Source organism: Theropithecus gelada, chromosome 11 (genome assembly GCF_003255815.1).
Source record: "Theropithecus gelada isolate Dixy chromosome 11, Tgel_1.0, whole genome shotgun sequence".
Lineage (NCBI taxonomy): Eukaryota > Metazoa > Chordata > Mammalia > Primates > Cercopithecidae > Theropithecus > Theropithecus gelada.
The window spans coordinates 121665845-121693423 of NC_037679.1; the positions used below are offsets into that span (position 1 = coordinate 121665845).

At 39.1% G+C, this 27579-nt stretch overlaps 1 protein-coding gene across 5 annotated transcripts in view; it reads left to right on the plus strand.

Moving 5' to 3' along the window:
* LOC112634732 (liprin-beta-1) overlaps window positions 1-27579 on the plus strand; it is a 173326-nt gene that overhangs the window by 141199 nt on the left and 4548 nt on the right. For 3 of the 5 annotated variants that reach the window (XM_025402481.1, XM_025402484.1, XM_025402485.1), the window contains 15 exons: window positions 856-931; window positions 3675-3829; window positions 7953-8068; window positions 8952-9008; window positions 10277-10337; window positions 10697-10726; window positions 12938-13109; window positions 15987-16137; window positions 16431-16559; window positions 18044-18194; window positions 18871-18982; window positions 19099-19187; window positions 23945-24067; window positions 24884-25009; window positions 25597-25785. In XM_025402481.1, the coding sequence (XP_025258266.1) occupies window positions 856-931; window positions 3675-3829; window positions 7953-8068; window positions 8952-9008; window positions 10277-10337; window positions 10697-10726; window positions 12938-13109; window positions 15987-16137; window positions 16431-16559; window positions 18044-18194; window positions 18871-18982; window positions 19099-19187; window positions 23945-24067; window positions 24884-25009; window positions 25597-25785 (1737 nt within the window). Of the gene's footprint in view, window positions 1-855; window positions 941-3674; window positions 3830-7952; window positions 8069-8951; window positions 9009-10276; window positions 10338-10696; window positions 10727-12937; window positions 13110-13574; window positions 13608-15986; window positions 16138-16430; window positions 16560-18043; window positions 18195-18870; window positions 18983-19098; window positions 19188-23944; window positions 24068-24883; window positions 25010-25596; window positions 25786-27579 lie in introns of all 5 variants that reach the window. The other 2 variants (XM_025402482.1, XM_025402483.1) reach the window with 2 other exon arrangements.

Genomic DNA, 27579 nt, shown 5'->3' on the forward strand with positions numbered 1-27579 from the left:
ATGGATAAGTGAGAGGAGAAGGAAAGAGTGAGGTCAGTCAAATGCCATATAGAGGTCAAATTAGAAAAAGGTTGGGGCTGGTCATGGTGGCTCATGCCTGTAATCCCAGCGCTTCAGGAGGCCAAGGTGGACAGATTACTTGAGCCCAGGATTTCAAGAGCAGTCTGGGTGACATGGTGAAACCCCATCTCTACAAAAATACAAAAATGAGCTGGTCATAGTGCTGCATGTGTGTACTCCCAGCAACTCAGGAGGTTGAGGTGGGAGGATGACTTGAGCCCAGGAGATTGAGGCTGCAGTGAGCCAAGATTGCACCAGTACACTGCAGCCTGGGTAACAGAGCGAGACCCTGTCTCAAAAAAAAAAAAAAAAAATGAAAAATGTTCATTGTTTTTAATAGATAGGAGGTCACCTTGGTAGAGTGTTTTGAGAGTGGAGAAGCCAGATGGTGATTAATGATGGCTAAGAAAGACAGAAGATGGGGGCCTTTCTTTCGAGGTTTGATTTATAAGTTAGAGAGGAGAGTAATTGAAGCTGACTTCTTAATTTTTTTGTTTTGCGTCTTATTACCTTGTTTTGTTTTTGTTTGTTTAAAGATGGCAGCTAAAGGATAGAATCTCTAAATTTAGAGGTACTTTTTCCATATCTTTAATATATGTAGGAAACATAGTGTAGTTATTACCAGTTCTCCTAAAGCTTAGAAATATTCTTTAAATAATGTAAATAATTCACATCTGCTTATTCTTTTTTTAAAATGCTCTCTCGGCAGAATCATGCATATTCTTTATGTAAAAGCGATTACTGTTACTTTTTTAAGAACATAGGATTAAAGATTATAATTTATTTTATTCCTAGGATCGAAAAATAGAAGATCTTCGACAGTGCCTGAACAGGTACAAGAAAATGCAAGATACTGTGGTACTGGCCCAAGGTAAAAAAGGTAGAGTGTAGCTCGAAAAGTTTTTCTACTTTGGTTGACTCTAGGTGGCTATAAACTTACACATTTGGCCTCAGTTTCTTTCCTGGATCATACCCATCATCCCAAATTAGGTAGCTCATTCATTAATTGAACAATTAGAACTGTACTCTGCCGGAAAGTGTCCAGCCTGAGGAGTCCGTGTACTGTAGAGTCGTTGGTCAGGGAGTGCCTCTCTAAGGAGTTGATGAGATAGCATTCCAGAGAGAGAAAACGACAGCATATGCAGAGAGCCTAGGGGGAAAAGAATGTGGCATGCTTAAGAGGGAGAACACCAGTGCAGCTGCAAGGTGGTAGGCAGTGGGGAGAGGGGATGAAATGAGACCATGATGATGAGCAACCACTGGTCATGCAATGGGTGGAGTTAAGCTCATGCTCAAGTGCAGAGGGACTCACTGAAGGGTTTTAAAAGTCAGCAGTGGCCAGGCATGGTGGCTTACGCCTGTAATCCCAGCACTTTGGGAGGCCAAGGCGGGTGAATCACCTGAGGCCAGGAGTTCGAGACAAGCCTGACCAACATGGTGATACCCCGTCTCTACTAAATACAAAAAAATTAGCTGGGCGTGGGGGCAAGTGCCTGTAATCCCAGCTACTAAGGACGCTGAGGCAGGAGAATCGCCTGAACCCGGGAGGTGGAGGTTGCAGTGAGCCGAGATTGTACCATTGCACTCTAGCCTGGGTGACAGAGTGAGACTCTGTCTCAAAAAAAAAAAAAAAAAAAAAAAAAGTCAGCAGCATGATCTTTGTAACACGTGGGCCATGGAGGGAAGTGAGCAGTATTGGGAGCAGCAGAAACCAATTCTGAGATTTGCAGTATTCCAAGTGAAAAAATCTGGTAGTTCCTGATTGGGAATATGTTATGGTAGATTGACCCAGTGGTGTAGTAAGATAGAGGAGGAGAGTGAATAAGAGAGGAGAGATCAAGAAAGACCTTTCCAACTAAAGCAGCTGGGTAGCTGATGGTTCCATTTACTGATATGGGGAAGCCTAGAGAAGGAACACTGGGCTGGGTAAGGAGGATTGAGTTCAGCTTTGAACATGGTAAGTTCAGAAAAACCCTGTAAAACAGGTACATAAAGATAGTTGTACATTTTGTTGTATTCGTTATTATTTTATCTGCAGATGGGCCAATTGGCCATCCTCAAATGTGGAGGAAATCTGAAAGGGCTCTTGTTTTTTAGCAATGCATAGGTAGAGTTATTTGCTCTCAACGTAAGCACTGGAAATAAACAATTCTTTTGGAAGGTCCCCATGAAACACTCAGATTTTGAAATTTTAATTTTGGTGAGTTCACAGAGAAGGAAAATCCTGCTTTGGATCAGGATTTTTGAAAAAAAAAAAATTGTATGCAGGGTCTGGCATATTAGATTTTATAAATATCTGAGTGAGCAAATGAACCTCTGATAATCAGTGCTGACTAGCAGTTCTCATCACTCAGCATTTTCCATGCCTTCAGAAAAAGAGTCTCTATCCTATGGAATATTGTGAATTTGTAAGTGGTTTTTACATATGCATCTCATTTAAAATATTGTTTAATTTTATAGAGTTTCAACTGTCCAATTCTTATGTTTAAAACCGAGGCAGAAAAAATTAATTCCTTTAATTAGACTATATTGTAAAACTTTTGGAAAATAAAGAAAAGAGATAAAAATCACTCATAATTGCACTGGCATGATCACTATTGGCATTTTTTTTTATTGTTTCTTTCTAGCTTTTTTCCTGTGCATACAAACATGTAAATAAAAGAGGTAGTTTTTAACGAGGTACAGCAGCACAGATTTCATAAACCCTTGAAAACTATGTTCTGTTCCAATAAAGGGTTGTATAAACTGATTTCTCACTAGGAGTTATATTTAGTTAATCCTCACACAATTCTAATAACACTAAATTCTAATAAAATTAGAATAACATTCTAGTGAAACCTAAATTAAGAAGCTGTGGTCTGATTAAGATCTTTAAACAAGTATATGATTTACCATTTCATATTATTTGTAGATTAGAGTCTTAAGTATCATTTTTTTTCTGTTTTTAAAAAAGAATATCTGGCACTGCGCTTTCACCATTTAATCCTTTTGATTTCTAGAGATGCAAACAAAAAATTCTCAAGGTTGCAGCTTTGGTGAATATGTGGTTGCTTTTTTCCATCAGACTTTTTTTGCTTTAAAATGGCATAAAAGGGTCCTCTTGAGAGATCAAAGGTTGTCTGTCTTTTTGTTTTTTCTATTCTTTCTATGTTTTTTCAAGAGCACAGCAGTGATGAAAACTAAGTTGTTTAAATGGGACTTTGTTGCTATTCGGAATTTGTTTTTTGTACCAGGTATTATTCAGTTTGATTATTTCTACACTAAAATTTGTAAGCCCCGGATTTTAAAACAAAATTACAAGAGAGTTGTTGGAAAAAGTTAACTTTTAATTTTCTTTCCCTCTGATGAGTCAATGTATCAAGTACGACTTTGTCTATTAATATCATAGGTACCCACTGTGGCCCAAGAGCCCCTGGCCCTAGTTGTTCACAGTTTCAAATGCTGTTTCCTAGGTCCTATGTTGTTTTTCAAGGGATGCTAGGAGAAGCTGACTCTGATTTTTGAGGATCAGAAAACATTTTATGTTCAATATAATTGGGTTTCTTATCTTCCTGTAAAAGTGAAATATAAATCAAAAACTGCTGTTGTCTTCTCTTTGCTTTGTCTTTTCCTAGGCAAAGATGGAGAATATGAAGATCTGCTCAATTCCAGTTCCATCTCCACTTTGCTGGATGCACAGGGTTTCAGTGATCTAGAGAAAAGTCCATCACCCACTCCAGTAATGGGATCTCCCAGTTGTGACCCATTTAACACAAGTGTTCCTGAAGAGGTATTAATAGACTTTCGATATTTCCTTCATGTTGAAGAGACTGTGTTATTGACAGTTAAAACACTGCTCATAACGTGAAAAACATGGGTTCCTTTCTCAGTTCCATTACCAACTCAAGTGAGGTTATATAAATTGACTTTGGCCACTTCTGATGGTGACTCTGAAAGATAATTGAATAAAATTTTCTTCTGACTTCTTTAGACTTGGAAGAAGCAACTGGAGAGGAGTAAGCAGTTATACACTCCTTAGTTTGCATCAAACTGGCATGAAAATCTGTTTGCTATCTATTGTACACCACACCGAAAGTTTGTGGCTTCAATGACAGCATTTCTTTTGCTGATGACTCTGCACTTCAGCAGGGTTCAGCATGAGCATCTCGTCTCTGCTCCACTTGGCATCAGCTGGAGTGGCGTGAAGGCCTGGGCCTGAGTCGTCTGAAGGCTAACTCACTCATATGTCTGGTGGTTGAGGCTGGCTTTTGGCTGGGACCTCAGCTGAGGCCCCATTTAGAACAACTACCTGTGACTGCTTGGGCTTCCTCACAATCCTAAGGGTGAGCATTCCAGGAGGCCCGGGCAACTCTGCATCTCCTGTTATGATTTATCTCAGAAATCACATGGCATCTCTTCTGCTGTAGCCACAGGCCTACAGCCCACCCTGATTCAAGGAGAGGAAACACAGACCCTACCCTACCTCTGGATGAACAAGTGACAACATTACATTGTTAGGACATATGGGATGGGATATATTGGTGCAACCATATTTGGAAAATATAATCTACCCTCTGGCTATACCACTTTACATCCCTCTCCCATGCAAAAGACACTCGCCCCCTTTCCGAAGACCCCTGAGTCTCATTCCAGTGAGGCGTCAACATCCCAGGATCTTGTCATCCAGACCAGGTTGAGATGTGGGTGAAGCTCCTCAGGTACAGTTCCTTGCGCACAGCTCCTTGGGGACTGTTCCATTGACTTAAAGAGCTGTGGACTTCAAGGACAGTTATCTGCCCTCCACACACCCATACAATAGTTGGACAGGCATAATGTAACTGCAGTAGCCACTCCCATTAAAAAAGGGGAGCGGGAAGGCTCACAGGTGTCACCAGTCCATAGCAATTCCAAAATCCGGCCAGGCACGTGTTGCCAATCCTCTGGGCTATTGGCTCTTCCCTCGAAGTCATCCTTCCTTTGCCTGTGTTTGCAGATGAGTAGTTTTCTCAGTTTTGTGCCTGCAAAAATGCCCAAAGATCTCCAAATTCATCTCTTCATTTTCTATTATCTCTGTCCTTTTGAGTCTAATTTGGTGTAATACTTTAAACATTTAGAATTTCATATGAATCATGTTATAATTCACTGAATTAGAGAAGAACACATCCACAGCTATCTTCACCATAAGCCTATCTCTGTAGCTAAGGTTCCCTGTAAGGCTGCAGTGGGACATCCCATTGCTTTTAGAGCCTTTGATCATTTTTCAAAGGTTCAACGAGACAGTACTACTCTAATCTTCCTAAGGTTTGTTTTTTTCTATTTTTATTTGATTCTAGTCTAGTCCATCCTGAGGTCTTAGCAAAGGGTTTTACAGCCACATCCTTGGCTTACCTGAAGACCATGTTCTCCTGATAGCCCTTGTGCTTGATCTTTGCCCTGAAACTGTTTCTTAATTTTAGTGTAATTTTTTTCGTCTAGAGAGACCGAGAATGGGAAATAGTTTCATTGTCTAAACAATCTTGGCTTCCTTATTTTAGCAGTTCCTGTTCTGGTCATTTCTCTTCTCACATTTTACCATAGGTAGTGAGAAGAAACCAAGTGGCATTTTTACTTTTTATCTGTTGCTGATAATTACACAATGAGAAGATGAAATTTGAACTGAATGAAAATGAATTCAAGGAGAAGACAATGAAAATTTCTCTCTTAAATGTAGGAGAGGGCTGAAATATTTCATTAATCAAGGAATTAGTTAAGGAATAAGAAATACTTTGGTGGAAAATATCCCCTAATTGTTAGATATATATTTATATTGAAAGCAAAAATAATATTTGACAGCCCATGAGTATGCTGCAATTATAGAACTAGTGTTACATGTAGGGTACACCCAAATAATCTCACGTCCTTTTAGAAAAAGTCTTTGCTATGTGAATTGTAGTTTAATTACCGGTTTTAAGTTTGTAACAAGAATAGTTTGATGAGGATTGAGGGAGTTCAGCCACATTTTTAAAGAAAAGCCAGGAGGGGGATCTGAGTTTGGAATTAAAGTCTAAAAGTTTGAAAAAGATCAAGAAAATGGGTCTGTTAGTTTAGTTATATTTTCCTCATGATTAGGAATCTCAAGAGACAAATGAACTTCAGGAAACAGCGATGATGGCTAAATAAGTTGCCCAGAATTCACCATAAAGATTCAAACTGAAAAAGTTGATAGTGAAATAATCTCCTACTTTATAAATAATATGATTTCACATTTTATAACCTTTTATTGCGTTAAAGGATGAGCCCACCACTGAATAACAGAAACAAAAATCACAAAGCTGAATTTATTGCTTACTTAAGTGAGTGAGTGTTCCCAGTCAAGTACATTCTCTTCTAGCTGATCATATGTGGGTTTTGGGATGGTTGGAGCTCAAGGATTGGTGGACTTTCTGAGGCAAGTGTGAGTCGACGTCCACTGTAGATGTGTGGTTACTAAGGTGAGACTGTTGCTGACTGGTTGGCATGTAGAAGTGTGTTCACTGGTGTGAGTCCTTACCAGGCAGCTTTCAGAAGTGAAGAACTGTCACTGGTTGACTGGTAGGAGTTCATTGTGACAAACTTTGTTCATTTTTTTTTTTTTTACTGAAATATTTTTCGTTCATTCATTTATGACGTGGCCCACAATCTAACTGCTCTACGGTTGTAATTATTGAAAACCGAAGTATTAAAATTATTTCACAGGCTCTTTCCTTAGGATACACAAAGCATTTGTTTGAGAAAATGTGTTATGCATTTTATTTGTGGCTGTAATATTATTATTATCATTAAGCAAAGTGTTTTAAGTGGTAGCCACAAAGTCCATTGTAATTGGTTTTAATTACACTTTTCATCAATTATGTTAATTGAAATTAGTCAACTAGTTCGCACATAGAATAATAATTAACTGGCTTGACCAATGTTCTGTATAAGATTAGTAGTAGAAATCAAAGTAAAAATGGAGCTTTTCACTGGACACAGTGGCTCATGCCTGTAATCCCAGCACTTTGGGAGGCTGAGGCAGGAGGACTGCATGAGCACAGAGTTCCAGATTAACCTGGGCAACATAGGGAAACCCTGTTTCTACAAAAAAATTTTAAACATCAGCAAGCTGTGGTGGCGCATGCCTGTGGTCCCAACTACTTGATGGGGCTAAGGTGGGAGGATCACTTGAGTCCAGAGGTTCGAGGCTGCAGTGAGCCGTGATCGCAGCACCGTACTTTAGCCTGGATGACAAAGTGAGACCATTTTGAGACCAAAAAATAATAGTAATAATAGAGTGTTGAAAGCAAAACATGTTACCCAAATCTTACGTTAAATTGTCACAACCTGCAGGGTAGGCATTGTCATTCTTATTTTACAGAGGGCGAAACTAATGGATGCCTCGCAAAGTGATTTGCTAAGATCACAGATCACTTAGGCAAGTGTGTCAGAGCCAACATTTCAGCCAGGGCTTAAGGTTGTTAGGATTTACTATTACTAGCTGCGTACGGTGGCACACATCTATAATCTCAGCTACTCAGGAGGCTATGGCAGGAGACTGCTTGAGCCCAGGAGTTCGAGACCATTCTGGGCAACATAGCAAGACACCATCTCAAAAAAAGAAAAAAACATTACTGTTAACTTGCTTAATGGTATACCATCTTTTTCACAATATTCAGTGTCTTATTCAGAACCAAGTTAAAAAATTTCCTTCCTCCAGAATGATTTCCTTGATTAGTACTTCTTCTGTGTAGATGTTTATATTCCGAAATCATTTTATAGAGTTCTGAATAATGATTATGAGATTTTTGTCAATAGACCATTTAATTGTCTTACTTTTGTTTAATTACTCTGTGGCTTGTGTTTTGTTTTGATTGATTGATTGATTGATTGACTTTTGACTTTTTATGATTACATTACAGTTCCATACCACCATCTTGCAAGTTTCCATCCCTTCATTATTGCCAGCAACTATAAGCATGGAAACTTCTGAAAAATCAAGGTTGACTCCTAAGCCAGAGACTTCATTTGAAGAAAAGTATGTCATTTATTAACAGTGCAATATAAATGTTCAAAATAGTAGATCAACCAAAGACACAGATGTATTGCATTTATTTACAGACACAATTTTTACCTAGAAAAGCAAGAAACAGCAAGACATCCATTGGGGGATCTGTAATCAGTTCTGTATTATGGAAATAAAAAGTGTGAAGCAGGAAGCGATAAGAGATGAGGCTGCGGAGGTAGGGTGGTCAGGTTTGAAAGAGATTTTGAGGAACTTGGCTGGGTGTGGTGGCTCACGCCTATAATCTCAACACTTTGGGAGGCCAAGGCAGGCAGATCACTTGAGGCCAGGAGTTTGAGACCAGCCTGGCCAGCATGGCGAAATCCCATCTCTACTGAAAATACAAAAATTAGCTGAGTGTGGTGGTGCACGCCTGTAATCCCAGCTACTTGGAGGCTGAGGCACAAGAATCACATAAACCCAGGAAGTGGAGGCTGAAGTGAGCTGAGATCACGTCACTGTACTCCAGCCTGGGTGACAGAGCGAGACTGTGTCTCAAAAAGAAAAAAAAGAAAAAACAGTTTAAGGAACTTGGATTTTTATGTCCTAGGTCATAGGTAACTGTGAAAGGATTGTAAACTAAATAGTCACGGTCATGTGCTGTGAGTGCATTTGAAGGATGGGTCTGAAGGGGACAGGAAAAAGGATACAGTAGTTTGTCTGTAAGCAAATAGAATGTTTTGCCAACATATTCCCAAATTGCCTCGTCTTATTTTAGGCCAAATAGAACATTTTTTAAAAAATAGAAATAGCTTCCTTTGCACAATTTTTTGTTTTTTACATATCTGTTCACTTAGAACATATATGGTCTTTTATTCGTGAGGTTAATAAATACCTTTTGTTCTTTACATTTTAGTGATGGAAAGATAATCCTTGGTGCCACTGTTGATACCCAACTGTGTGATAATCTTTCGTAAGTTACATTTTATTCAATGTGAAAATGTGATTGAGGCTAGAGGAGGAAGAGAGTTCTGTTATACTAACAGTTACTAATACTAACAGCAAATGACTGAGGCTGTTCAATTACTGAATAAATTAATGCAGCTATAATAATTGGGTTGGGGTGAAGGTTGGGGTGAAGTTTACAAAGAAATAATTTCTCATTTGCTATTTTCTCACGCCGGGGTTTTGCAGGTCTTTAGCCTTGCTTAATCAGTTTTCATTTGAAGTTCAATGCTTTTAATTCCTTTTTGCACTGACATGTTTTGAGTCCAGTGGGAAGGCGTCACAGGGAATGATGTGATGCTGGAAAAGCTGAGATGGGTTTTTTTGCACTTTCAGTTTTATGAACTGACCTAATATCTATGTTTATCCAAGTTAAAGTCTGGATTAAATTAGGAAAGTCTATTTTCAGAGCAGTATTCAAAAATGAGATCTTTTCTTTTCTCACTATTACTTTACTTGGTAGTTGATACTTCTGGCAATGTGTACATATAAATACAGAAGAAATGCCTTTTAAAAGTTTGTAAATGTGCGTATTTATATTACTCTGTTTCATAGAGCCAAATACATTACTTCTCTGTCACTCTCTCTAAACTGGTCACAGATCTCTACCTTCCATTTTTTAGTAACACCAGCTCTATATAATTGAATACTACTTATGTGAAAGAAAGAGTCTCTGGATGTTTATAGTGTCTCTTTCCCTTCACTAGGATAGCAAATGAATTATTATGGGCAGCATGAGGGATTCCTCTACTATGCTTTAATTAGAACTATAAAATGAATTGCTTTGCCAGGCTCAGAAAAGTGATTCCCTCGTGAATTGAAAAGTAAAACTTCCATTCTTTATTTTAATTAGAAGGATTAGATATAAATAGAATATGAGTATTTTTAAAGTTCCTAGTTTAAATGTGTACATGCAGAGGACGCACCACTAGTCCACAGAAAACACTGCTTTATTTTTGAATATTGACATCACAAGGCTAGTCCTAAGTGCTTTTCCAGCTCTTCTAACATGTGTAGGGCAGTCAGAATTATTGGCAGGACAGTTAATCACCCCTGCTTTTAAAAGAACTAAATGTTGTCATTTAGTTAAGCACATAAGTGACTGCCTGATTCCAGATTTTCTTTTATTACTAGGATTCAACCCACATGCAATTTTAGTTTCTTTCCAAGATGTTTTACTTAGAAACAGTGGCACTGGAGCCACTTATTATTAATTGTTATTGCTGTTATTTTTAGAACTTCAAGTCTGCAGAAGTCCAGCAGCCTGGGCAATCTGAAGAAAGAGACATCTGACGGGGTGGGTTCTGTGTTTTTTGTCTGTTATCCTGAGAAAAAACTATTTAGGGATCTTCATCTTTTCCCTTTTTGCAAATAAAACTCTCATGAAGAGCTTGTGGTTTTTAGTGGAAAATTATTAGATATTAGGTTTAACAGTAAATATTAAGAAGTATGAATATGAAGGATTGAAAATAGTATGTAAAACCAAAAATGGAGACTTTAATAAAACATTTCAGAAAATAAATGATACTAAGATTTTGTAGCTTAGAAGTAGATATAAAATTATTTTAACCTATGGAGTTGTAGGTGACAAATTCAGAATTATACAAAGGATTTCCCTAACAACCTTAAATATTGTTATTGCTTTGCTTTGAACAGGAAAAGGAATCTATTCAGAAGACATCAGAGGTAACTTTTTGTCCAAATTACAATGCAAAAATATTGCTACTTCCATTACCTGTAAATTGCTTAAATGTCTCCAGTGGATAAAAACTTTCAGAACCTCTAAAACATTATGCCAAATGAAGCCAGACACAAAGTTCACATATTATATGATTCCATTTATGTGAAATATCCAGAACAGATAAATCTATAGAAATAGAATGCAGATCGGTGTTTACCAGTGGTGAGAGGAGGGAAGAATGGGGAGAAGCTGTTCAAGGGTAAGGGGTTTTGCTTTCAAATGATGGAAATGTTTTGGAACCGGGTAGAGGTGGTGGTTGCACAACATCGTAACATACTAAATCCCACTGAATTGTGCGCTTTAAAATTGTTAGTTTTGTTATGAATTTCACTTCAATAAGTTATTAAGAAACAAAATGTTCCTAAGAACAAAAATGTTCTTAATGACCGTAACTGAGCTTCCTTAGACCTCCCCAAAAGTCCTTCTTAGATTACCATTAGATTATACACCCAGTGTCCATCTAAAGCAAACATTTTGGTATGTTTAAAGATGTCATCAGCATGTGCTCAATTCTTCTTTCCCCAATTTTTTTTTTTTTTTTTTTTTTGAGATTGTATCACTTTGTCAGCCAGGCTGAAGTGCAGTGATGCAATTATAACTCACTGTAGCCTCAATTTCCTGTGCTTAGGTGATCCTCCCACCTCAGCCTTTCAAGTAGCTGGGATTGCAGGCATGCACCACTATACTGGGCTGTTTTTTTTTTTAAAGTACAGATGAGATCTTGTTATGTTGCCCGGGCTGATCTTGAACTCCTGAGCTCAAGTAATCCGCCCACCTCTGCCTTTCAAAGTACTGGGATTACAGGCATGAGCCACTGTGCCTGTTCTGTCCTCTGATTTTCTGTCATTAACCTTGCAAAGATTACAACTTGATAGGCTACTTCCAGATCGTCTCTTGACTGTTGGCTCTTAGTGCCAGAGTTATATATGGACAGAACTGACAAAGCAGCTAGTGGCAACAGCTATAATTAAAATCCTTTTTGTCTTTTCAGTTCAATAAGTGGTTAAATGATTTTGACGTCATTGTTGAGCCAGGGATAATAATACCACTAAATGGTGCCATCTATAAACTTTTGGTTTCTGTGAGCTATAGATATATAGAGTAAAATAACCTAAAATACCCTGTATCCCCTCACCCTTTTCTCTGCTTCTGCAAAAAAAGAAGCAGAGGGCAAGAATTATTTCTACTTCTGCAAAAAAAAAAAAAAAAAAAAAAAAAACAAAGGGCAAGAATTATTAAAGAAATGAGAACAAGAAGACAAAAGCATCTTTGTATAAAGTGTCAAGAATATACAGTGGGGAAAGGACACCCACTTCAGTAAATGGTGCTGGGAAAATTAGATATCCGTATGTAGAAGAACGAAAGTGGACTCCACCTGTCACCAAATCAACAAAAATCAACTCAAGATGGATTAAGAACTTACATATAAGGCCAGAAACTATAAGACTGCTAGATGAAAACAGGGAAGCACTTCAGGACATTGGTCTAGGCAAAGCATCTTTGTATAAATACTAAAATAATATAACATGCTGTGTTACAGCCAGCTCTAATTGCCAATTCAAAGAACCAAAAAGCTCAAAATAAAGTTGCTCGCTGTGCCTTCATTTTATTATTCTTTGAGGAGAATATTTAAAATAACTGGAGTAGAGTCTCCTTATACTGCTGGTGTAGAAGTTTGGACTAATGCCTGCTTTGTAAAATAATTAATATTATATTGGGCTTCTATTGGCATAGTTATAATATAAGAATATGAACTGTATTATAGCTAAATCCATGTCATAGTTGTTGGAAAAGTCAGAAATCTGCTGCCATTATTCTGGTTATGTAATGTCTCCCTGTCTTTTGAGGAATGAGGCAAACAAAATTTAAGAATTTTTGTAGCCTAAGTATTTAAAGCCCTAAACAGATTGATCCTAGATGAGTGATGAACATGTTTTCCTTGTTGCTTTTGTTGTTGTTTCTTAAGTAGCTTTCAGAATTGATTTTTTTTTTCAACTTCTGATAAGACATTTGACATTGGCGATCGATGTGTTAGTTCAGTTTTTCTTTTGAATAAACTCATGGATGTGGCGTGAGTGAGTATTTGCTGTTAGCCTGGCATGTGCTAAAGGATGCTGCGCCTGAAAGCTGTTTCACTATTCTTATCTGCCTCTCAGGACAGAGCTCCGGCAGAAAGCAGGCCATTTGGGACCCTTCCTCCCAGACCCCCAGGGCAGGACACCTCCATGGATGACAACCCCTTCGGCACTCGAAAAGTCAGATCTTCCTTTGGCCGGGGCTTTTTTAAAATCAAAAGTAACAAGAGAACAGCAAGTGCACCAAACTTGGGTATGTACGGCCAAAATGCCTTTGCCCTGATTCTTCCACAAGGAGGAAAAGAGCAGTGTCTTCCCTTCCCTTATTCCCTCATTCACTGATTCCTTTCTCTTTCTCAGAAACGAAGGTGGATGACTTAGGGGGGATTTAGCAAAAAATGCCTCAGTGGGTTTAATTTAGTGTTGTGAAGATATATAGACTCTCACCCTGCTCTCTCCTGTGGTATAAACTTAGTGGAAAGACCTAAAATCATGATTCCCTTTGACTTCATCATGGAGTTTCCCATCTGTTGTGACAGTGGATAAATTAACATTGACATTGAGCCTGTGTGTAACATCGGAAGCACGGTGTGCCGCATGCCTTTCCTCCACAGTGTGTATTTGGTGAGGAGGAGTCTGATCTGTGTTTCATTTTGTCATCTCTGTGTTCTCTCCATTGGGCTGCGTGTGATTGTGTGCGTTGTTGGGATATCTGAAGATCGTAAACGAAGTGCCAGTGCACCCACCTTAGGTATTGTACCCCTGCATGCCAGCCTTCACCAGCACTGTGCTCCAAACCAATCTAATCCCTGCTCTTGGCATCTGTGATCTCTAGAAAGCGATCTGACAGCAATCAGAAAATGTAGTTCTCTATTCCAGAGTGTTCTTTCCACCTTCTGCTGAAAAGGAGTCTGTAGAGGCTTTGCTTCCAAGCCTAAACGCTGTTTTAACCAATGCTAGTAACACTCACTGTGTGAATAGCTTTGAGAGGACCTAGACGTGTGCAGCATTCCTTAGAGTGCAGGGCAGGAATGTCCTGGCATTGTACATTGCAGCTCTTTCAGCCTTGAAGTGCATATTACCACACACTAACTCCCAGGTCCTTGCAGTCCATTCTCCATGCTTACATTTCTCCCAGCCTCCAAAAAGAAATTTTTTTAGCCATATAAGGAAGTTTATAGAAGACTTGGAATATTATAGTTTTAGGCTTACTTCTCTTAGGGGAACATTCTTCTGACGTTTTATTACTTTGAAGATGGAGATAATACTTAGTGATGACAGAAGCAACTTTACTTGATATCTGAGGCGTTACCCCACCAAGTGATTTTAGAAAAGAGGCAGCTTAGTTTTCCTCTTTGTAAGGCAGGGCACAAATTGGGGGGAAAAGCTCTCAAAATAAAAAAGAGAAATATGGTAGCTTTAAGATGAGAACAAGCTAGGCAGCATTTTCAGGGGCACCTGTACCCATCATGGTTGAAGGATTTGAATTGGGAAAGTTCCTTTGGGTTTTTCCAAAAGGTGCTGTTACCTTGTATAGATATCTACCTATCTATTCATGTGGACCAGCAAACAGGACTTCTCTCTCTATAGAGATAAATGTCTAGAATGAACACTGGATGCATAAAATAAACTGATCTATTCAGACAACTATTTTCAAATAGTTTTTTTTTTGCATCTTTCTTAGAAGAACTGTTTTGTTAATGCTAAGAGGTAAATGCTGCTTATTATAACCTATAATCACAGCTCTGCTTTGTAGAAAAATCAACTTTCTGCAACTTGTAGATCTTGCTGAAACACTGTTCCTGTGATTTTAGTACAACTTTTACTTTCCTTTATAAAGTATAAAATCTCACTAGTTTTATACTTAGTATGGGATTGTTCACTAAGAGACAGCTAAAAGAACTGAAATAGTTAATGCTTGGAAATCTGAGAGTGGCAACTGTGGATGTGATTCTTTTAAGGTAAAATCAACAGGCACTCATTTTATGTCAAAAGAAAAATTATGCATATCCAGTTCACTCTTCTCTCAGTGCCTAGGATTTAATAGATTGGAATACATTTCATAAATAAAGAATTTCTGGAACTGGGTAACTGATTTGATATAAATGCCAAAGGAGAAGGAGTAAAAGGAAAATGACAGAGTTTGAGCTACAGTAACAGGAACAGTATTAGTTAATATTAACCAAATAACAAATAAGAACATTTAAGAGAGGAGGCCAGGCGAGGTGGCTCACGCCCTTAATCCCAGCACTTTAGGAGGCCGAAGTGGGTGGATCACCAGGTCAGGAGTTCAAGACCAGCCTGGCCAAGATGGTGAAACCCCGTCTCTACTAAAAATACAAAAATTAGCCAGGCGTGGTGGCGGGTGCCTGTAATCCCAGTTACCTGGGACACTGAGGCAGAGAATTGCTTTAACCCAGTAGGCGGAGGTTGCAGTAAGCCGAGATCGCACCACTGCACTCCAGCCTGGGCAACAGAGCAAGACTCTGTCTCAAAAAAAAAAAAAAAAAAAAAAAAAAAATTTGAGAGAGGAAAAGACTCTTGGGGAAATTGGATGAGTTTGTGAAGTCCCAGATGTCCTGACACACTGAATTGGGAATATCACAGGCATTTAGATACAGGACCTGGAGAGAGAGATTGGGCCCAGAGATTTTGATCCGCTAGAGGGCGCTTAGAACAGAATCTTAAAGTGGCATGGGGGAAGAAAAAAAAGCAGGAGTGCTACAGCAAAGACACTATCAGATGGCAGATATAGGAGTGGTCATGTCAAGAAGCCAGAGGAGATGATTTTGAAGGATGTAGGAGGTAATCAACAGTACCACGTGCTATGGAAAGATTGGGAATAATTCCATCATGAATTCAAATCACTCAAGGAAAGAATGTGGCAATCCTATCGCCCTCTTTTAATCTCCAAAGGGCTTGTAATTTTATTAACTTTAAACACAGTAAAGTATGGAGCAGAACATATATGTGTGTTCCATTTCTAATATTTACAAAGTGCTCTTTGTAAATTACTGATTTATAGACCAACAGAAGAATTCTTAATAGTTCTAGAACCAAGAAGATTAACATCTTATCATGTTCATTCCATATTTTAAAATTCGTTGTCTGTATTCTGCTCTTGGAGTAGCTGAAACAGAAAAAGAGACAGCAGAGCACCTAGATCTGGCTGGTGCTTCTTCTCGGCCAAAAGATTCACAGAGGAACAGTCCCTTCCAGATACCACCTCCATCTCCAGATTCCAAAAAGAAATCCAGAGGTATCATGAAACTCTTTGGAAAGTAAGTAAAGCAGTGAACAAGTAGAGTGGGCCCTGTCTTACATGTTGCTTAAAGTGGCTGGAAATGGGTATGGACTTGTAAGGCCTTTGTATTCCTCTTATGGAAGGAAGTTTGGATTATGATGTGGGATTTATTAACTCATTGGGTCTTAGTTAAAGTTTAAATTTAAATGTCTATGTTAATGACACAAAGAGGATTAGTTCCAGTAGCTGCACTAGTTAAAAATTCTCTGATTAACAAGCCTAAGGCCTCCTCAGGTCTAATACTGGCCATGTGTGTTATGTCTTCTTCAGACTTAGGAGAAGTCAATCAACTACATTCAACCCAGATGACATGTCTGAGCCTGAATTCAAAAGAGGAGGGACAAGGGCAACCGCGGGACCCCGACTGGGTTGGTCTCGAGACTTGGGACAGTCTAACAAGTAAGAAGAGCCAACTGATAGACTTTTGCATCTCTGCCAAGCATCATAGCCTCATGAGTCCTGCAGTGTTAGTACTGTCATTGGGTTAAACAAAGTCATTGCTTAATGCTGTGCCTAGTGAAAGGGGACATCATCTTTAGAGCAGTGCAATTTGTCAGTGGTTAATGAACATACAGAAGGTGAGGGCTGTGTGAACTAGGGGAGAGGCCAGAGCTAAAGTGTCAGCAGCATCTGTGTTAGAATGGCTCTCAGACTTAAATTTTACATAGACGGTAATTATAAGTACTCTAAAGCATAGCTTTGGAAAGATGGGATATTTACATGAGAGTATGTTCTAGATCAGACCACTTGGATTTGCTTTCTGGCCTTACCACTTTCTACCATCTGGGTGACCTTGAGCAACAGCTTCCAGGCCCTGTGTCTCATTTTTCTCATCATCAGAATTAGTGCCTACTCCAAAAGCTGATCGTGAAGATTAAATAAGTTAATATGTGTTAAATATTTGGCAGATAGTAACTACTTAAGAAACATTAGTATATAACAGAATCTATGAAAGTACTTAAAGACAAAAATTCTATCAGAATCCTTATATTTATCAGGACTAGATAATATTTTATCCATTAAGATTCTAAGAACTGCTCTGACACTCTTACCAAAGTTGAGGGCTGGCTTAGAACTACTACATTGACTCACTGTGTATAAAAGGGTGGGGTTGGCAAACATAAAGTACAAGGCATTGATACCAAATATTTTAACAGTATAATAGACTAGAAACCCTTTAAATATAGCCCCTCCCATACAATTGGAACACTGGACATAGGTTACATCAAGGAGGAAACCCTCTTTGGCCTTCTTCAAATACCAAACAGTTTCATTTGCCATATGTTGTCTTTGAACACAGTAGAGCTCCTTGTGCTATTTAAAAAAAGCACATTCATCTTCCCCTCCGCACCCTGTCCCCACCGCGGAACAAGAACACTATCTGTGTATCTTAAGTAAAAGAAAACAGGAATTTTGCTTTGATTGTTTCCTGCACTTAGTGACAACATATTGCCCTCTTCTCATTGGTTACCATATGGAAATAAACCATAATTCTGCTAAAGTTAGTTCAAATTAGACTTAAGTTTCTTTCACTCCAACTGAGTTTCCTGTTTGGGAATCCAGTCTTCAAACAACATTGGTTGAAACTGATATGTTGACTTATGTTTTTCCAATTTAGTCTTTTTCTGTAGAACTTGTTCTTGCTCTGTCACATTAAATCTTTTGTGGTTTCATTTGAAATGAGACAGTGGTCTTAGAAGATAACTTTCAACTCCAGTACCAGTTGTTCCTCCAATGTATACTAAAAATTAAGCTTTTCGTGGTCAAATGTGTATCACCAGGGAATGTCCATGTCTATTGAATGTATAGTTGTTTAAAACTCATGATAAGCCACAGAATTGGCTTTGGATTATTTTTTCATGCAATTATTCATTTTCCTGTAGTGACTTGGATATGCCATTTGCCAAGTGGACCAAGGAGCAGGTTTGCAATTGGCTGATGGAACAGGGCTTGGGCTCCTACCTGAATTCTGGCAAGCACTGGATTGCATCTGGCCAAACGCTTTTGCAGGCTTCTCAACAAGATCTAGAGAAGGTGACTGCTTCTCTATTTTGTTCACACAATGGATACTGAGAAGAAGACAATGTAGGGTTGTTTTATAGTCCAGAAAGGGCCATGAGTGAAGCCAGTAAATACTCTCTAAATAAAAATTTGGGTTTTCAATTGCTTCATGCTTATTTTTTTCTGATGGTCTTGGGAGGACCTGGTCTTGATGATTCCTTATGGAACACTTAAGCCATTGGGCATTTTAATGAAAAAAATTACATAAGCATAATTAAGTTCATATTTCTCAAAATCATTATATGGCTTTATCATTGGCCTATTTTCTCAGTGTAATATATGCAATGCACTTTGCAAAAGGAAAAAAAAAGCACCCTACAATTTATGTCTAATAATTTAACATTTCTTCCCAATTATTTAATATTTTGCACAAAATAAGAGTCAAATTCTTTTTATGCATGCTACAGTTCCTAGCTTACAAAGAAAAGGAGTCACTAGGGAATGCCTAACACGCCCCTAAGCTAATTGTGGTGGTCTTGGCTTTTCAGGGACCTTTGCTCAACAGCACTTTATTAGCGCAAGTTAGGATTGTAATTTAGTATTGAATTGGGTCTTTAGTGCTAGCTTCATTTTGGAGAAATTTGCATCCTTTGCCAGTGGCACCCGGCCTATATAGATAGAATTATAAAGTCAATGTTTATTGTTTCAGGAACTTGGAATCAAGCATTCACTTCATCGAAAGAAACTCCAGCTGGCACTCCAAGCCCTGGGATCTGAAGAAGAAACCAATCACGGGAAGCTGGATTTCAACTGGGTCACTAGTAAGAAGTTTTTATTCTAACAAAATGAAATAATTATATACATAGCTGCTTTTTCTTTTTAATCACAAGAACAGGTGTTTTGTGGCACGGTAGCAACACTGGCCTCTCTCTTTTAGGATGGTTGGATGACATTGGCCTCCCTCAATATAAGACCCAGTTTGATGAAGGACGGGTTGATGGTCGAATGCTACATTACATGACTGTTGTAAGTGACTCACTCCTGGGGTTTGGGGGAGGAAAACTTTTTTCTCGAAAAACGCAGAAATTGAGTAAGCCAAACACAGTGTAGTGGTTACACCAGAGTTTGAAGCTGTTGCTTGAACTTCAGGAGAGTGGCGGGCATATTTCCTGTGAAGTTGAAGTTGTAGCATTTGGTGATTGTGACTGAACAGCCTTGGGATAATTTGAAACCCCAATTTAAGCTAAGTGAAGCCTAATTTAAACTAAGCTCTCCAGAAAGTTGATTTTATATGTAATACATTCAACAATGTAAACACTGAAGTGTATACTTTGAATGGGTACATTTTATGGTATGTAAATTATATCTCATAAAAATATATATATATATATTTTTATTTCTTTTGAGATGGAGTCTTGCACGGTCACCCAGGCTGGAGTGCAATGGCACAATTTCAGCTCACTGCAAGCTCCACCTCCCAGGTTCAAGCCATCCTCCTGCCTCAGCCTCTTGAGTAGCTGGGACTACAGGCCCATGCCACCATACCCAGCTAATTTTTTTGTATTTTTAGTAGAGACGGAGTTTCGCCACGTTGGCTAGCTGGTCTCAAACTTCTGACCTCAAGTGACCTGCCTGCCTTGGCCTCCCAAAGTGCTGGGATTATAGGCATGAGCCACCACGCCCAGGCCAAAGATATTTTTTAAATAGAATATAGAGTTTTTAAGCCCAAGCTGTTTCTAAGTTATGCGTTTCTATGTACAGTGACCATTTGGAAGAGCCCACCCTTTTGACCTGACATCTTCCAGGACTTGTCTTCTCCCTACCTTTCCACTCTGGACAACTGTTACCTGAAACCCTATCACCCGTCTCACTTCAGCCCGGTTCTGCTACAGCAGGAGTTAACTGGGGTTAAAGGAGGCGGGAGGAAGGCTAGACTTCCACTCTGGTTCCTTCATTATGGTACATTTCTAGCCTTCCAGCCAGTGTGTAGGACTATTCCCTGCTTGACAACAGTGGGAAAGATGGATTCCAGGAGAACTTTGTTTTAGGTTCCATACCACTATTAATATTCTACTTAAAATTCTCTTATTTTATTTTTTTTTAATTTATTTTTAATTTTTTTATTTTTGAGACGGAGTCTCGCTCTGTCGCCCAGGCTGGAGTGCAGTGGCGTGATCTGGGCTCACTGCAAGCTCCGCCTCCCGGGTTCACGCCATTCTCTTGCCTCAGCCTCCCGAGTAGCCGGGACTACAGGCGCCCGCCACCAATGCCCGGCTAATTTTTTGTGTTTTTAATAGAGACGGGGTTTCACCGTGTTAGCCAGGATGGTCTCCATCTCCTGACCTCATTATCCACCCGCCTCAGCCTCCCAAAGTGCTGGGATTACAGGCGTGAGCCACCGCGCCCAACCATGTTCTACTTAAAATTCTTTTATTCATTTATTTATTTTGGAGACGGAGTCTCACTCTGTCGCCCGCGCTGGAGTGCAGTGGCGCAACCTCCGCCTCCCGGGTTCAAGTGATTCTCCTGCCTCAGCCTCCCGAGTAGCTGGGATTACTGGTGTGCACCACTGCACCCAGCTAATTTTTGTATTTTTGGTGGAGACGGAGTTTCGCCATGTTGTCCAGGCTGGTCTGGAACTTATGACCTCAGGAGATCCACCTGCCCCAGCCTCCCAAAGTGCTGGGATTACAGGTGTGAGCCACTGTGTCCAGCCTAAAATTACTTTATTTAAACAGCTTTTTGTGAAGTAGGCTTTAGACCCAACTACCCTAAGTATAATCTTTTTCAAATAAGTGGAAGGTTTTAAACAGCCAACTTAAGTAGGCATTTCTCAATATCAAAAAAGTTGGAGTTCAGTTCATGGATTTTTCTTCTCTATCATTGAACCCAAGCCTCTTACCTTGATGGGCACGTCATGTAAACCTGCATGAAATAATACTAATATGTGTAGTATGTTGCACGTTTACTATGTGTCAAACATCCTTTTAAGCATTTTGCTCATATTAATACTGGATTCTCAACAACCCTTTTAGTTAATATTACTAATTTTATTATAGTGTGTATAATATATATTAAAAAGTTTTTTAAACTTTTTATTTTAAAATAATTTTAGATTTACGGAGGAGTTGCCAAAGATAGAATTCTGTATACCTTTCACTCAGCTTCCTCGAATGTTAACATCTTACGTAATCATGATTACATTCCTCAAAACTAAGAAATTAATGTAGATGTTAATACAGTCAACTAAACTGAAGACTTTATTCACATTTCACCAGTTTGTCCAGTAAGATCCTTCTTCTGTTCCAGGATCTAATCTGGGGCACCACATTAAAACACACATTTTGTGACTTAGGACTTCTGGGGTCAAATTTTCCAGGGTCATTTACTCTTTTATAGCCATTTCATATATGCTGCTTGTGATTTTAAGCTTGAATTTGTTCACATATATACTATATAATTATATAATACTATATATACATAGTATTATACACACATATGTAATACTATAGATACACAGAGTATGTGTGTGTATATATACATACATGTGTGTGTATATGCGTACACGTATGTGTATATGTGTGTATATATGTGTATGTGTATCTACATATACACACACACACATACTCTGTGTATCTATAGTATTATAATACTATTATTATCCCTACTTTTTTACATGTATAAAGGAAGGAATCCAGATATTGGGTAACTTGGTAACCAACTTTCCACAGTTAGCAATAGAAAGTCGGAGAGAGTTTGAACTCAGGCTGTTTCAAGATCCCTGCTTTTAATAGCTCATGATTATGACTAGAACACATTCAGTAAATATTTGCCTCCCTATCTAGGTGTGAGTATGTTCACCCTGAGAATGTGAACAAATTCAAGCTTAAAATCACAAGAAACATCTGTGAAATGGCTATAAAAGAGTAAATGACCCTGGAAAATTTGACCCTAGAAGTCCTAAGTCACAAAATATGTATTTTAATGTGGATTAGATCCTGGAATGGAAAAAGGACTTTACTGGACAAACTGGTGAAATATGAATAAAGTCTGCAGTTTAGTCGATGTTATTATCATCCACATTAATTTCTTAGTGTTGACAAATGTAATCATGATTATGTAAGATGTTAACATTAGAGGAAGCTGAGTGAAAGGTATATAGAATTCTGTTCTATCTTTGGCAACTCCTCCACAAATTTAAAATTATTTTAAAATTAAAAGTTTTTAAAAATCCAGAATTAAGAAGAAAATCACCCATAAAGTCTGTTTTGATATAAAACTGTCTCTGTTTAAAATCCTTCAAAGTATAAAGAATTTCAAAAACAATAAACATTTTAATCACACTGTAAACATTGTGCTTTCAGATATTTTTGAAGCTGATAGACTAGTTAGATGAAAATAGCTCACACTGAAATGTTTGCAATGGGTGTCTCAATCCTAGATTAAAATAAGTACTTTTTCTAACATATGTTAAGATGCTACTTTTAAGGAATTACTCCAGAAAAACTTCAGGAAATAATTTTTGCCCAGTTAGTAGCCGCAAGGATATAAACTGATTAATATTTTTATTAAATATTTCTGTAGTAGATTACATTTTTTTCTTTCTTTCATGAGAAATGTTTTATCAGAAAGGTATGTCTAAAATGGATGTTTTCCTTGTTTGTTTTCTGGGTGTGTTCGGAAGTAGACTGGTGCTTATCTTAACACTGCCCCTAATATCACCTTCTTCTGAAATAATTTGTTTTGGTGTGTTTGGTATATTTGGAAATATTTCCAAGAGCCACAGACTGGTGAAGATTCTTCCTTGAAGGGAGGGGGGGGTTGACTGGCTACAGATAGATAGATAGATAGATAGATAGATAGATAGATAGATAGATCGATCGATCTAACTTATAACTTCATTTTTATTCTCTCTTAACTCTGACCAAAACCTTTGCAGTGATTGATATAGTTTTGCCAAAATTATTCACAGTGTCTGCTAGATAAACCATAATAATCTAGAGCTATTCAATAGCAGACAAGTCTTTACTAAAAAATAATCTAGAACTGGAGAATTATTAAGGTCAGGGAGTAGTATAACAAGAGCACTGTTCTGATTTTCCCCAAAACTATGACGTGCTTTATTTCAGAAAACCAAGCCTCGGCTAGGAACGGTGGCTCAGGCCTGTAATCCCAGCTCTTTGGGAGGCTGAGGCCGGGGGACTCCTTGAGCTTATGAGTTTGAGATAGCCTGGTCAATATAGTGAGACCCTGTCTCTCCAAGAGAAAAAAAAAAGAAAAGATGAAAAAAGAAAGCCAAGCCTTGATCATGTCCGCCAATAAGCATCATTTGCTCTTCGCTGTCTGCTGAAAGGAAATAGAGAGGGCAGTTTAGCCAATGCCTAAGTGCTTTATCCACAGATAAAGTTCCCAAAACTAAAGAGGAAAGAAATAAATTCTCTGTTCGTAGTATGTGCAGATCAAGTCAATGCAGATCACCTTTTGTAGTGACGCAGCAAGTGCTTGTCAAACTGTGGTTTTCAGAGCCCTTGGGTTCTGCAGTCCTATCTCAGAGCATCAGGAAGAGAGAAAAACAGGTGGAAGGCAGCTTCATTGGCAAAAAATACTAATTTGGGGTTTTGGGGAAGATTTTGTTCCAAATGGGAAAGTGGGTTCTGACAAGCCCTCGGGGCATATTGGTTTGAGGGGCTCTTCTCCGTTTACTCCAGTTTTCTGAGATTCCCAAGAACGTCCCCCTGCTACAGGCCAGCACAGTGAACTCCTCCTTTTGTTCTTTTTCGCAGGATGATTTACTGTCTTTGAAGGTTGTGAGTGTGCTACACCACCTCAGTATCAAAAGGGCCATCCAGGTCCTGAGGATCAATAACTTTGAACCAAACTGTCTACGGAGGCGGCCATCTGATGAGGTAGCGTTTTAAGATTGAGGTTTATAAGCATGCACTTCCCAGGTATGGGACTGTCCATATGTCAAACCTAAGAGCCATTTTTCTTGGAGCTTGCAGGAAAAGTCTTAAAATTCAGCCTCATTTACTTCTTAGGCTTTTGCTGTATTCCTTCCTTTTCTCTCCATGATGGTTCCACTCGTATAACTAAAGCTAAGGGTTCATTTTCAGTTATGCTTCTTCCTTTTCTTGGGTGTATTTTTTTTCCTGATTCCCTAATCCGCAGAGATAAGTATCACTCTAAAGACTTCCTTTTCTGGCCAAATGTAGTGGCTCATGCCTATAATCCCAGCACTTTGGGAGGCCAAGTCAGATGGATCACTTGAGCCCAGTAGATCAAGACCAGCTTGGGCAATATAGGTAGACCCTGTCTCTACAAAAATAATAGTAATAAAAAATTAGCCAGGCATGGTGGGTGCACGCTGGTGGTCCCAGCTACTCAGGAGGCTAAGGTCGGAGGATCTGCCCGAGCCTGGGAGATGGAGGCTGCAGTGAGCCCTGATTACACCACTACAACTCCAGCCTGGGTAAGAGAGTTAGACCCTGTCTTAAAAAAACAAAAACAAAACAAACAAACAAAAAAAGTCCTTTCCTAAACCAATGCTTTATTAGTATAGAAGAAAACTTGAAACACAAACTATGACAGAAATTCTTTAAAAGAGAATTTTTCCCTTTCTTTATGCATTTAGTGGGATGTTGAGTAACTATACTCCATGGAGCAGACTTTTTAGACAGAAAATGCAATTTAATACTTAGGATCTTGGTTGTGTGTTCCCATAGAATACCATCGCCCCCTCAGAAGTTCAGAAGTGGACTAACCATCGAGTGATGGAGTGGCTGCGCTCCGTGGACTTGGCAGAATATGCCCCCAATCTCAGAGGCAGCGGTGTCCATGGTGGGCTCATGGTAAAGCTCTGATTTAATTTCAAACTGACTTACTTTGTTTCCTTTAGTCTAGTGAGTAGGATAGTATCAATTTTTGCTTATCATAATCCTAAAGTCATCTGACGCAACCCTCCTGCCCTATTTCTAGTAAATCTTTACTTTCAGAGTATTTGTATTGATATCTTATAACTCTGGATTGAATTTAAAGCCGGTTCTCTTTTATTGTCCTCTTTCATGTCAAATAACATGTAGCTTCTTCCTCTCATATGATCATGTTTGAAAACCCCTGCAAGGATGCAGATTGTATTTCTGCACATTGATATTGCATAAGGAGTTGGCTGCCACGGACAGCACCCCAGAGAGGTAGAGGACTGATATTGGGATGCCTGAATCCTGGATTTCAGGACCAGCTCTATCACTCACTAGCTTGGGCAAAATGGAGAAAAGATATGTAAATTAAAGATCAAAGTCCATATGGTGTCTACCTCACCAGGCTGTTGAGAGGATCATTGGAGATAACCTAAGAGAAAGAGCTTTGCAAATTATGAAGCACAATACAAACATGTATGATTTGTGGTGACTTTTGACAAGCTTATTTTTTTTAACAGGTTCTAGAGCCTCGTTTTAATGTAGAAACAATGGCTCAGTTATTGAACATCCCACCCAATAAGACTTTGCTGCGAAGACATTTGGCCACTCATTTCAACCTTCTGATTGGGGCTGAGGCACAGCACCAGAAGCGAGATGCCATGGAGCTGCCGGATTATGTACTTCTAACAGCTACTGCCAAAGTGAAGGTTGGTTCAGGCTCATACAGTTTAATAATTGCTTGGCGCAAGGGCAACATTTTGTCTGTTACCTGGTTATTCTGTTTTCTGGGGTTTGCTAAGTTTTGTGGATGGGTTCCTTACCAGCAGATGCAGGAATCCTCAGCGCTTAGTTGTCTTGGGAGAAAGATGTTGGCCAAGAGACAGTTCACAGATAGCAGAGAGCTTTATTGAAGGGAAATAGGGAGCAAAGAGCTTATTGTAAGAAAAAAAAAAAAAAATACAGGGGCTGATCCTGCAGGGAAAACAACAGGGTCGCAGTAGCAATGTTTATGTAAAGGGACAGTACACTCCAAAAACCGAGGCACAGCGGGCTGCTGAAAGAGAAAGAGGCCAGGAGTTCTGCGTCGGGTTTTTATGATGTCCAGTTTTTTCTTGAAGCTCTCGCCTCTGTGTTAAGTCCCTGCCTTTTTTATCTCGTTTTCCTGCTCCTGCCTTAAGTCCTTGCCTTTTCCCTGCCTAGTTCCCATCCTAGGCTTGTGGGACCCTCCCTTACTATAGTTGGTGCGCGTGTGTGGGCTGGATGTTGGCTGCAATTCTACCTAAAGGCTGCATTGCTCATTCCCGCCGCCCCCAGGAAGGTTGTATAACAGTCAAATCTATACGTACTGTGCCTGCATTTCTCTTAGGCATTCTCCTTTGCCCTCTTGCCCTCTTTATCAGCATGCAGCTAGCTAAATTCTGGCAGGTGAACTGCAGAGTGAGTGATTACTGAGCATCTTAAGGGATGTTCCTTTCTCCATAGGTATTTCTCCTCCTCTCTGCTCATATGGAGCATGCATGTTTTGGGTGGTTTCTGGGGTGTGAGATTTTCCGGACCTCTCTTTTCTCAGCGGCTTCCCCTCATGTCTAGCTATCTGCCTACTCTAACAAGTTGAAGAAGCAGTTGACCCTTGAAGAACATGAGTTTGAATTGCACAGGTCCACTCCTACTCAGATTTTTTTTTTTTTTCCAAGCAAATGTGGAGGGACGCAAAACCCACATCTAGGGAGGCCCGACTTTTTAGGTACACGGGTATGCTGGACTTGATTATGTACGGATTTTGGTATACATGGGGGTCTTGGAACTAATGCTCTGTGTATACTGAGGGACAACTGAGTATATATCTTTTAAAAGTATAATAATTAAGAGAATGCACCCAGATAGCTCAGGCAGTAGAGCATCAGACTTTTAATCTGAGGGTCCAAGGTTCATGTCCCTTTTTGAGTGTTCCCTCTTAGGTGGGCATGGTGGCTCATGCCTGTAATCCCAGTGCATTGGGAAGCCAAGGCAGGAGGATCATGTGAGTCCAGTAGTTCAAGGCTGCAATGAGCTATGATTGAGCTATGAGCATGCCACTGCACTCCAGCCTGGGCAACAGAGCAAGATTCTGTCTCTAAAAAAATGATAATGAACGTATCATATTGGCTTCCACAATCCATGTATTGGCAGTGCAGAGAGTCCATAACTTGGGTCCAAATATTGATTGCAGTTGTTCTGTTTTTATAAATCAAGTGTAGAATAGAGATTTCTCTTGTACAGATTTAGCTTCTCTGGCTTATGATTGACCAGCCTTGTAAATAGGAAAAGATACTTTAAAAATGATTGAAGGTAGGCCAGAAGAGAATGGATATTTCCTAATTTACCTGGATTTATGGGTCATACCAAATTTAGATTACTTTTTCTTCTTTAAAATTAATCCTAGATTAACTCTTCTAAATATGTTATCTCAACCAACTTGTTGGGTTATGAGGTCCTCCAGAAATTTGCGCCAAAGTTCTTTT